Source organism: Mustelus asterias, chromosome 1 (genome assembly GCF_964213995.1).
Source record: "Mustelus asterias chromosome 1, sMusAst1.hap1.1, whole genome shotgun sequence".
Taxonomy (NCBI): domain Eukaryota; kingdom Metazoa; phylum Chordata; class Chondrichthyes; order Carcharhiniformes; family Triakidae; genus Mustelus; species Mustelus asterias.
In genome coordinates, this window is record NC_135801.1 from 84,657,492 (window position 1) to 84,669,811 (window position 12,320).

The window sequence follows — 12,320 nt, forward strand, 5'->3', positions numbered from 1 at the left end:
CTGTTTACCATCACCCCTTCCTTATTCTGCATTGCTTACACCAAGAAAACTATAGAAACAATGAAGCCACTTTCACACTTTTCTTGGTTTGTTCCTACTTCAGTACACAAGTTTGGTTCATAGTTATAATGTAACCTTGCTTGCTGTTTCCTTCCTTTGCTACTCTTATTTTTCTTTGCTTCCCCATCTCTTGCCCTGTCAACCTGTGTTACAACGCTAGCAACCTGCAGTCATATATCTGGGAGGGTAAAGAGGTGGAAACTAAGATTTTATTTTAGAAAAACAGGCAGTGCATTCATCAAGTTAGGTGTTTTTTTTGCCCAGTCCAGGAAGATATCCTAGCTACGTGGGGGAACAATAGGGCTGGGAATTAGCCTTGACACCTTAGGATCTGTGCTCTTGATGACTTTGCAGTGATGCCTGCTGGAAAGTGTAATGGGCATTGAGATTGCAGTTGATCACAACTGAATAACCTGTCATAGAGTCATAGAGGTTTACAGCATGGAAACAGGTTCTTCGGCCCAACTTGTCCATGCCGCCTTTTTTTTTAACGACTAAGCTCGTCCCAATTGCCAACGTTTGGCCCATATCCCTTGATAGCCATCGTACCCATTTAACTGTCTAAATGCTTTTTAAAAGACAAAATTGTACCCGCCTCTGCTACTACTTCTGGCAGCTTGTCCCAGACACTCACCACCCTGTGTGTGAAATAATTGCCCCTCTGGACCCTTTTGTATCTCTCCCCTCTCACATTAAACCTATGCCCTCTAGTTTTAGACTCCCCTACCTTTGGGAAAAGATATTGACTATCTAGCTGATCTATGCCCATCATTATTTTGTAGACTTCTATAAAATCACCCCTAAGCCTCCTACGCTCCAGAGAAAAAAGTCCCAGTCTATGCAGCCTCTCCTTATAACTCAAACCATCAACCATCAAAGCATCCTAGTAAATCTTTTCTGCACTCTTTCTAGTTTACTAATATCCTTTCTATAATAGGATGACCAGAATGCCCTACCATTAACTGAGTATCGAGCTCACTATTTCAGTACACTTGGAGGTTTGCAGCATTCATCCACCTAGACCTCAACTATACTCCCAGCACCTTGGGAAACAACAGTTTTTGTAAAGGGTGAGGTGGAAATATGTTCTACATACATTTAAACAATATCAGTATAACCATTTGCAATTCCAGGAAGAAATAAAGTTCAAATATAAATTTCTTTATTATTCATTTGTTTTTTAAAATTTGTTGCACATAAAATGTATATCTTTACATACATATGATCGTAATGTCATTTATTTTGTTTATAGTATTTAATACATATTTCTGTAGAAGAACTGCATTATATACAAGAAAGTGAAATTGCTCCAGTAACTGTTGCATCAGTGCAAAGTAGAACGGCCTTATGTTGGGATGACACCTGTAGCAATGAGAATGATGAGGATGATGATCACAACCACAATTACCACAATGATAATGATCATTTTTGTGTTTTTCCACCACATTTTCCTTGCAATCTTTGTGGATGTCTTTTGAAAAGAATCAGCCTGAAATCAAACAGGATAGGGAGTATGTATGGGTAAGATGTTTGTGTACAATGATCCAACCAAATCCTCATCCCTCCTCTTTAAAACAAATAATTTGGAAAGTCACATTCCAACAAAAGTGTGGGGATACAGAAATCTTGCCCACTACACTTTACTCATAGTCCACTTTGTTGCTGGTGAACTGCAGGGGTCTTGCTCACAAATAATCCATATCACTGTTACAAATTCACACCTAACGTGGATACCTTCTTGGGTTCTGTGGCACCATTGCTTTCAGAAGCACTCTTACTTCCATGGAGTTTACTGACACCACCCTAGATCTACTTGTATGATAGCCGGACTCAGAGGTGCAATAATTGTGTACCTTTTGCAAGTTGGATTGGATATTCACACAATTAGGTGCATTTCTTAAATCTATCCAATGCATGTGCTTAAGATAAGGTGAAATTTGGTTTGAATTGTAAACTGCTATGTTCCACACTAAGGTGTAAAGCAGAGAGCTGATCAAAGTCACTTATTTCAAGCAGCACAACATATATTTTCATAAGGCCACTGGGTCCTTCTTTGGTGGATTGCCTTACTTAGCTTAAACAAGAAGTTTTCTAATTAATCCATCCATATTTCTAACCTCAGCCCTTCTGACTTTTCCCTTTAGAAAGACAGACCACCCTTGCAGACTTACTGTTTCAAACCTCCCCTCAGCAGGAAGTTAGATCCTTTTTCGTCTGACCCTCTCAGACTGTGGGCTGGCCAATAGAGCTACTAATCAAACCTGCCTGGATGGAGGCCCTTTGAAATTAGCTTCCCACAAAACCCAAAGGGACAATGCATTCAAATCCCTTCAGTGTGAATGAATGTTGGAAAGTATTGAGGCAACCTGGCTTCTGATTTACCTCCCAATTTGGGATTGTCTCAAAAGAAACTAGCCTTTTTTTAAAAAGAAAAAGATTCAACTTAGAAGTACATCGTAAAAATAACAAATCTACCTCCCTGCCATGAAATAACTGTCAAAACATCCATATATTTAACAGTCAAATTGTGCCCTGCCACTCATTCATGTTATTCCATGTGGAACAGTCCAAACGGAAACCACTTTCATTTCCACTGAATTAAGTAGTTTAATTCAAAATGCCTTTCCTAACTTAAAAAATTGTTGGAGTATTTTCCCTTGGCATTTTCTGGCAGTTTAATACCTTATTTCCTTCTGAATGAGGAAGCACATTGCTATTATTTTCTACTAAATATCTGACAGGATTATCTTACTTAAGGAGTCCCGAAATCCAAACCCAATGGAATCAGTTCTTTTTCTTCTCTGCTTAGGTTGATTTTCAGGTCGATGGACAGAATTTTATCAGTGGCATGTTCACAGTGGCAGAACTGGAAGTTTGAGCCATTTCTGCTCTTTTGCATTTTCCCATTTCCCACATGATTACAATTAAAGTTTAAAGCGTCAGCATTGTGCAGCAAGGTGGCACAGTGGCTAGCACTGCTGCCTCACAGTGCCAGGGACCTTAGTTCAATTCCGGCCTCGGATCACTGTCTGTGTGAAGTTTGCATGTTCTCCCCGTGTCTGCATGGGTTTCCTCCGGGTGCTCTGGTTTCCTTTTCCTCTCACAGTCCAAAGATGTGTGGGTTAGGTTCATTGGTTACTAAATTGCCCTTTAGTGTAGGGGATTAGCAAGGTAAATACATTGGGGTTATGGAGATTGGGTCTGGGTGGGATTGTGGTCGATGCAGGTTCGATGGACCAAATGGCCTCCTTCTGCACTGTAGGGAATCTATTATTCTATGATTGTGCAGGGTAACAGGTGAGATTCTGTGGCAGGGATGTTTTTCAATGGCGAAACCTGCCTGCCATCAGTTGAGAATGCTGTAGCTACAGGTGAGTTATAAAGGAGCCTCCTGGTCAAACAGGGACACTGTGCATCAAGGCCACAACTTTCCTGCGCAACTCCACTGATGTTAACATAAGACCTATTGCGAGCACAAAGGTGGCACTGGTGTTTATTCAAATTTAAATTTCACTTGTAGGTAACTTACATTATTACTTCCCATTTCACTCCTCCATACCCCCCACCCCTCCATCACTGATTCAGTCTTGCCCCTCCCGAGTCTCCATGCAAACTGCAATTCTCCTGCTCCCTTCCCTTGTGCTGTAGAGTTCAACAAAGAAAACCCCTAACCTCAGAACCAACTGCACAAAGCCACCTTTAAAGAAACATGAACCAGATGCAGGAAGATTCTCATGTTGTTATTTTAAGAAACTTTTACATTAAATGAGTAACTATGAACCCACCACAGGCAAGTGAGAGATCCGACACACTATAAACACACCACTGATTTTCTCGCAACCTGCCGTTAGGAAATCGAAATCCCACCTAATTCAGTCACCCTCCACCTCCCCCATTTTCTGCTTTTGTGGGCTCTACAAATTCCCCCCTGAAATATGGAACCAAAGAGAAGCAGTTGCAGCAAGATTTGGGCCTGCCCAGTTGCATCAGGGCTGACCCTAGAAGAACTTCTGAAACCAGCCTAACTTTCATTCTTTCAACAAGCTCCTGGCCTGCGGTGGAATTGGCAAGGGAAACATTGGCAGAAAATCATGTGCCATCAACCCTTAAAAGGTGATGGGTAACTATAAAGATCATTGACTACTTTAAGGTAAACAGTCGCATCTGGGATATAAATTGGGTTACATAGTTTCAAATCATGTGTTTGCCGCAGTGAAGTAGTAGAGTTGTTGGAAGAGGTTGTGTAAGGGGAGCTGCCCTGTTTATTCCAAAGCAACCTCCCCAAGGTAGAACTGGGCAGCACACCTGACAGCAGGTGGTAGCCAGATAGGCTCAGTAATGTCTGCATTATGCACAGAGCTTGGGAACAGATGCTGAAGAAGATGACATTGTTTAAAGCAAAACTGCCAATGTAAACCCACCCAACTGCCCCACTTCTCAGATACATAAAAGTCCTGGTTCATATGCACACTGCATATTCACCTCAGATGGACTGTAGCTTTGGCATGCCTGTCAGTGTGTGTCTGTGTGCCCCTTCAGCTTAGTAGCTGATAATCCTTCTTTGCCTCTCTAGCTTAGATGGCAGCAAATATGAAGGAATAAATCCAAACAGGAGAGCTCAGAAATGATTGAAAGAAAAGCACCCTTCTTAAAAGGTGAAGCCACAGGGTTCCACACAATAACGACCAATACTATCCATTTCTAATGACTTGTCCTCTTCTCACTCCCACCATAGGCCTACACAGACAACCATCCACGAGTGCCTTGTAATGTGAGGTGACACTTGGAATGAGCATTACAATAGCATTGAACCTGCTGGTGATTGTAAGGGTACCTTATACTTTGGAAAATGCAGCAGTGATTTTGCTTTGGGCACTCATGACCACCTCTTTTTACCACATGGCACGGTGGCACAATGGTTAGAACTCCTGCTTCACAACGCCAGGTACTCAGGTTCAATTCCCGGCTTGGGTTACTGTCTGTGCGGAATCTGCACATTCTCCTGTCTGCGTGGGCTTCCTCTGGGTGCTTCAGTTTCCTCCCACGTCCGAAAGATGTGCTGGTTAGGCGCATTGGCCATGCTAAATTTTCCCTGTGTACTTGAATGGGCGCCGGAGTGTGGCAACTAGGGGATTTTCACAGTAACTTCACTGCAGTGTTAATGTAAGCCTACTTGTGACACTAATAAATAAACTTAAAATTTACTTAGTGCATAGTGCAACTGGTGCCTCTGCAAGACTGGAAGAAAGCCCTGGTAAAAGAAAAGGTTGTAACATCCAGAACTTGGTCGCCTAAAGAGCTATTGAGGCAAAACTGAGTTTGATAGATTTTTGTCAGGCAGATGAATGAAGATATGGTACAGATCAGACATCACCTAACTGAATGGTGGAACAGGCTCAAGGTACGGAATTGTTACTCCTGTTCCTTTGTTTCTAAAGTTGAGTGTGTGAGAAACCTTGCCTGCAAATGGCAGTGGCAAGCCAATAAAGACTGCCTGCAGCTATCTTTACAAAACTGGCACAAATCAGTATTTGATTCCATGCTGATCCACAATCTAGCTGTGGAACCACATTCCCACTGTCAGCAGCAGGTAGGTGTGACAGGGACTGCTCGTGACATTATAGTTCTTCTCGTGACATTATAGTTCAGCTGTGGTATCTTCGATCTTTCAAGCTGTGCCACTGAAAACATGAAACTGAGGTGTACAACATGAATCCTTTGGTTTTCTCTTTTATTGTATCTGCTCTCCCTGAGTTAAAGTGAGGAATCTTCTCCCAGCCTCTATGAGCTTGTTGGCCATGAGCTGATTTTGGAGTTTTCACTTCATTGGCGCCCTCTTTCAGGCATAAAGGTGGTGACATGGTTGCATTGCACGTTTGAACCAAGATCCTGAGGCCGAACTGAAATTTTTATTTATTCATTCCTGGGACATGGTTGTCGCTGGCTGGCCAGCATTTATTGCCCATCCATAATTGTCCAAAGGCTGTTGCGAGTCAACCACATTGCTGTGCCTCTGGAGCCACATGTAGACCAGACCAGGTAAGGACGATAGATTTCCTTCTCTAAAGGACATTAGTGAACCAGGCGGATTATTCTGACAATCGGCAATGGTTTTATGGTTAACAGTAGATTCTTCATCCCAGATATTTTTTATTGAATTTGAATTCCACTATCTGCTGTGGTGGGATTTGAACCCAGGTCCCCAGAACATTAGCTGAGTTTCTGGATTAATAGTTTAGTGATAATACCGCTAGGCCATCGCCTCCCCTCAAGCCTCATCTAAATAATTGGGGTCAACTCCCAACATCTTCACACTTCTACAGGCAGTTCCCTCTTCTGTGTGAATGAATTTAGGGGTGTGATGCGCGATAAATCACACGGGAGGCTGGATGTACCTGGGAAATAAAGGCTTTTATTGCCAACAATAACGGAGCTACTATATACAATATACAATCCCAGACTAAAGGGTCACCAGGCAGAGCAGTGACCTTTATACCTCTCCCGGAAGGCGGAGCCAACTGGGGTGTACCATAGGACTATACTAACAGGTAGAACAGCCCAACCCTAACCCCAACAGTAACATATCTACAGACTCATAGTACTGGCCAAACCATGGCTCAGCACTCCTGGTGGTAACCAACAATGGTTCACCACAGGGTGTCTGCCTCACTCAGATTAGTGCTGTAAAGTGAAGGGTAGAGCTGTGGAACTGGACAGCAGGAAGGGGGCTGACTGCTACTGGCCAGAGTGTTTTGGGTTTCCATCCGTGGTTGGAAGTATTTCTGGTTGTTTGACTATGTGACCTTTAATCCAGTGATTTTTGATCATCTGTTGTTCAACAGAGCAATTCTGCATTTTGTGAGCCCTCTGGACAATGTAAGGAGAATTGCGAATCTGCGGAGTGCAGCAGGGCAGGAGGGACATGCCTGTGCCCCTTCGCACCACATGAATTTAAAAAGAATGACTCAAACTCAGTGTTTCAGTGGTGGCTGTTTATCAGGCTGCATTTACCACTGCACCACTTATTTGGACCAATTTTCCTGAAATGTCCTAAACTGGCATGATGCCCCTCATTTATATACAGAAGCGGCTGCTAGTGATACCTCAAAATTGTCCAACTCAATTTTTGTAAAATGACCAGGTTCAATTTCTACCCCAGCATCCCTCCACAGTAGCTCAGCTGAGAGCTGGAGACGGCAGAGCAAAATGGATGGGCTCAGTGAGGCGTTGGGGATACCCAGAGCTTCAGTTGGTTGTTTCTGGTTGTCATGGAAAAGTAATGAACATATTCATTCCAACAAACAGGTATCAGTCAGCTGCTTACTGCAAATACGAACTGCAGTCTGATTGATGTTATCAATATTCTCTATGGCAGATGGGAAGGAGCTTAAGGTGAATTCAGAATTGCAATCATCTTCACTGTAACTAGCAGAGCTGCAGACAAATGGATTAGTGTGTAGGTCTTGACACATACATCTTCTCACATATGCTGCGGTATGTGTCCCTATGGACTTTTAGAACCTTCATATTTAATTCATGTCCACCGCTGGTCTAATGTTTTATCTGCCATTCGCTGCAACTAATTAGTTTGGAATTGGTCCCTTTTCCTTTCATTTAAATTAGTTAATTTCAAGTCCAAAACTTATATCCTTATCCATTTTCAACGTTCACCTAATTAAGTTACGAAGACGATATCCCATTATTCTTCTTTCACTGAAAGCAATCTAGTATTGCACCTTCCTTGCTGAACATGCAACATTCTGATTAAGGGAATGATTTTGAGAGTGTTTTAAGAACACTCTCCCCACTTTTTGCTATAAATGTACGATTTGCTCCTTTCAATAAAGTCAGGAAATATCTACTCCTACTAATTCAAAGTTTTAATTTGTTAAAAAGGTGAACAATTCAACTGTTTGAATTATGATAACAGCTCAGGAGGTGTTCTTTGCACAATTTCAATTCAAATTAATAGATCATTCAAATTAAAAAGAGTAGACTGAACCAAATCCCTTCCAGAGTTTGTTTCTCTTCCTTTTTATTTAATGCATCCTCAACCCATCAGTCATAATCCATACACACAGCTAACATGTGCACTGTCACTCAAAACTCAAGGAAGAAATGCATTGTTTTGGATAATTAAAGAAAAACACATGCTTCACAATGGTGTCACAGGGAAAGGCAGGTGGTGGTTTGATCTCCTGGGTTGTTGAGATCACAGAACGTCAGTGTCATATCTCTTTCAGGTCGCAGTGTTGCAGTTGCTGACACTTCCTACTTTGACAGTGTCCCCGTAATGATATTGGCTGTCACTCTAGCTGACTCTGAGGACCCATCGTGCCTGTACCACACCAGCAATGCAATTTCCCTATATCTGGCTTGTTGGGATCTGCTCTACCTAAAAGTTGCATGACTGCTGGCAAACTGGGCAGCCTGACTTCAAACAGCCAGGCACATCGCTGGTGTAGAAAATGATAATGTCGTACATATGGGATTGGGGCCAAAAACACACAATAAGGCCACATGGAAGGAGTTTTACTCTGCATCCAACTGCACTACATCTGATTTGGGAATACTTATTGCTAACACTAGGTGTGACCAATATTGAGACATTCCTTAGCCCCCATAATCTTGAGGAAAATATGCAGCGAAAAATGTGAAAAAATATTAAGGAAGCTACTTCCAAGACCAAATATATAGAAGTACCTTGTTTTTTTCCCATTCATCTTTTAAATGGGTGAAATTTTCCTATAGCAGTGGGAAGAAAAGATACTTACAGTTGCTTGGAGATCGTCTGTTTTAATGATTAGGTCGTCAAGCCTTTCTCCTCTCTCCAGAACTTTTTCAATGTTCTGTGACATGATGCCCCTTACGTCATCCACCTGACCCTGCAGGTTAGATAACTTTTCAGGGCCCGGATCAACTGTGTAGCTGGCCTGAAATGAGAAAGATTTACACTTCAGAATCTGCCACGTCTCTCAGAAAACTCCCTTCACCAACAACAAATTGTTTTGAATTGAAGTCATTTCTGCTATATCGGAAAACGATCTAACTCTTTTGGGGTCAAATTTCATGTTTAAGCCTACACTCGCCAATTAAGCTGATTGGATGATTCTAAAGCCAAAGTGCCAAATCTGATCCAGAGTGGAATTCTTATGATGATGCCATAGCCAAAGTGACTCGGAAAGAATTAGATGAACTCTTTGGGCCCGATATTACCATCACATTGTGCCTGTTTTCGGGCACGAAAACTTGGGAAAGTCGGGCATGAGGCGAGTAGCGTGATCCGCACCCGCCTCCTCGCCAGTTCCCCCTTTACTAAGGCCTGAAAATGGCCACGATCGGGAGCGCACCCAAAACGGGCGTGATGGCAATTTAAATGCATTCGAACGCATTTAAATTGACTTAATGGACTGCACGCCCAACCTTACCGGTACCTCCCCCTTTACCACTGCATTCGCCCATCCAGAATTGGCACGAAACAGACATGCTCCACAAACGTCCAATTTGGGCGCTCCAGTTGGTGAAGAGGTAAATGCTGCTCTCTGCTTGAGATTGGTGAGGGCTGGGGGGTGGGGCGGGGGGCGGTGATGGGGGAAGAGGGGGTCCGCTGCCACTCTGTCTATGATCAATGAGGGAGAAGGGGGCATCTGCTGCCACTCTGTCTGTGATCAGTACAGGGGCCATCTGCTGCCACTCTGTCTGTGGTCCGCTGGCACTCTGCCTGAGATCGGTGGGGGGAGGAAGGGGGGGAGTGGCCCGTGTTCGGTCTGGGTGGCGGAGGGGGTGGGGAGATAAGGGGATCAGTAATGTTATGGGGGTAGGGCAATGGCTGTGGGGGCCGGGGGAAGGCATTATCCGGCCTGGGAGCGATGTGGCAGGGGAACCACATTCTATCTTTTTTCTCTGCACATGGACAATTGGAGGCTCCGATCGGAGCTGCAGGGTTTTGGGCGCTTTAAGCCCCACCCGCAGGCTTGTGCAGCGCGATTCGGAATTGCTGATATTTTTTCAGGCAGAGTGGGCCTCAGAACGGGTCTGAAAGTTGGATCTAAAACATTCCCAGTTTCAAGTCCGTCCAGCACTTAGAATTAAAATGGTAAAATAGGGTCCTTTGTGTCAGGCGCCGAACACAGTGAATTTGACAGTTTTAAAAACATTTTGATTGTGATTAAAGATGTCCTTGTAAGATTAATTCATTGAATAAAACATGCTACATTGGCTTAATCTGAGTTTCAGGTGCTTTTGCTCATGTTTCAAAATGATAACCACCCATATCTACACCACCAGCGGTTCAAATTTTAAACTTGCCAAATAATGCGGGTGAACATGAAATTGTCCATTTTGGCAGGAAAAACAAAAAAGAAGCGTATTATCGAAACGGTGAGAGCTCTGAGGTGCAGAATGATCTGGGTGTCCCAGTGCATGAATCACAAAAGGTACAGCATGTAATTAGGAAAGCTATTAGGATGTTATCATTTATTGTGAGGGGAATTGATTACAAAAGCAGGGAGCTTATGCTTCAATTGTACAGGGGATTGTTGGGACCACATCTGGAGCATTGTGTACAGTACTGGTCTCCTTATTTAAGGAAAGATGTAAATCCGTTAGGAACAGTTCAGAGATAGTGTACTAGACTAATTCCATGAATGGGCAGCTTGTCTTACAAGGAAGGGTTGGAGAGGTTGGTTTGTATTCACTAGAGTTTAGAAGAGTAATTGATTGAAACCTTTTAAGACCCTGACGGGTATTGACAGGGTGAATGTGGAGAGGATGTTTCCTCTTGTCTAGAACTAGGAGTCACTGTTTAAAAATAAGAGCTTGCTCATTTAAGACAGAGATGAGGAGAATTTTTTTCTCTCTGACAGTTGTTAATCTCTAGAATTCTCTTCCTCCAAAGTCGGTGGAAACAGAGTCTTTGAATATTCTGAAGGCAAGGGGGGTGAAAGGTTATCGGTGGGCAGGGATGTGGGGTTGAAGTTACAGTCAGCTCAGCCATGATCTTATTGAATGGTGGAGCAGGCTCAAGGGACCAAGCAGCCTACACCTATTCCTAATCTGTATTTTCTCAGAAGTCAACCCTTGTTTTCGGTAGGATTTTTCAAGGCTTCAGATGTCAGCTTCAATGCTGCGATCTATGGTAGTTATGATGGGAGTACTGTGAGATATGAGCATGTCAAATCCTAAACTGTGGCTCTACCCAATATTCCAGTAAGTATATTATGGAGATAAAGCAGAGCACGCAAGAGTGCAGTTTGTGCAATGATACATTTAAAAATGTTTGAGGCAACCAGTGATGACTTGTTTCCGATAGGGGTCTGGGACCATGTTCCCTACATCTTAGTCGTCATTTTTAACATTGACAGGGGTGACAAAGAACCATAACTGATCAACCTGAGGCAATTGGCAGCTACGGGATGGGATTCTCCCAAAAATATTCGAAGGGCTGAATTCGCGCAAAAACTGGAATAAATCCCATTGTTTTTTCAGCAGGATTTACAAAATGAATCTCCTACACTCTGAGCACTGAAGAGTGCCCTAGCGTAAATCCCGTTAAACATCAGTGGGCGGGGCCTATTTCTGTTGGAGAGGCCGGGAGATAGCGCTGAACGGGCCACTGCGCTTGCGCCCATCTGTCAGCACCAAGATTGGCGCATATGCAGTGGCCCCGCCTCCCAATTGCTAGCCACCTCGATCGCTGGCCAGCCCCGTGACCCCACAAGACTGCCCCTCTGACTTCCCTACCCACCGCTGCTGTTTCCTGAACATATCTGGGCCACCCCCTAATTCCCCACTCACCACCTGCCCACCTTGATCCCCCTCTCCCCACCTCCCCCAGCAGTCCTGATTTCCTGATCACCCCCCATCCCTACCGACAGCCCCAACTGCAGCCCCCCGGCAGTCCCAACAACCCCTCTGCCCCCAAAGCCCTGACCCCCACCCCAATGGCCAGCCCCGATCGCTGTCCTCCTTCCCTCTCCCTACGATCACAAATGCAGAGTGGCAGCAGGACCTCCCACCCACACTGATCTCCCCCCAGAGGCCCCACCCCTATAGTTCCTGCCCCCTTTGGCCTTGTCTCCTCTGGCTCTGCCCCCTTGGCACTGCCTGATGCCTGATGGGCAGTGCCAAGGTGCCCCTGGACATTTCCACTTTGCGCCTTGGGCAATGCTAGGGGGCCAAGTTGGCAATGCCCAGAGGGCACACCCTTCTTACTCCCGACCTCCTAGGGGCTTCCATGACCTCCCTTCACCCCAGCGGGG

The 12,320-nt window shown here is 44.2% G+C and overlaps 1 protein-coding gene across 1 annotated transcript in view; it reads right to left on the reverse strand.

Annotated features, from left to right (window-relative positions):
- Nucleotides 1-1,200: 1,200 nt before the first annotated feature.
- The window catches only part of LOC144495931 (vesicle-associated membrane protein 8), a 32,254-nt gene continuing 21,134 nt past the window's right edge, over nucleotides 1,201-12,320 (reverse strand). The window contains exons 2-3 of the mRNA XM_078216819.1: nucleotides 8,835-8,993; nucleotides 1,201-1,549 (exon numbers count right to left, since the gene is read on the reverse strand). Of these exons, the coding sequence (XP_078072945.1) occupies nucleotides 1,406-1,549; nucleotides 8,835-8,993 (303 nt within the window). The 3' untranslated portion in view covers nucleotides 1,201-1,405. The remainder of the gene's footprint in view (nucleotides 1,550-8,834; nucleotides 8,994-12,320) is intronic.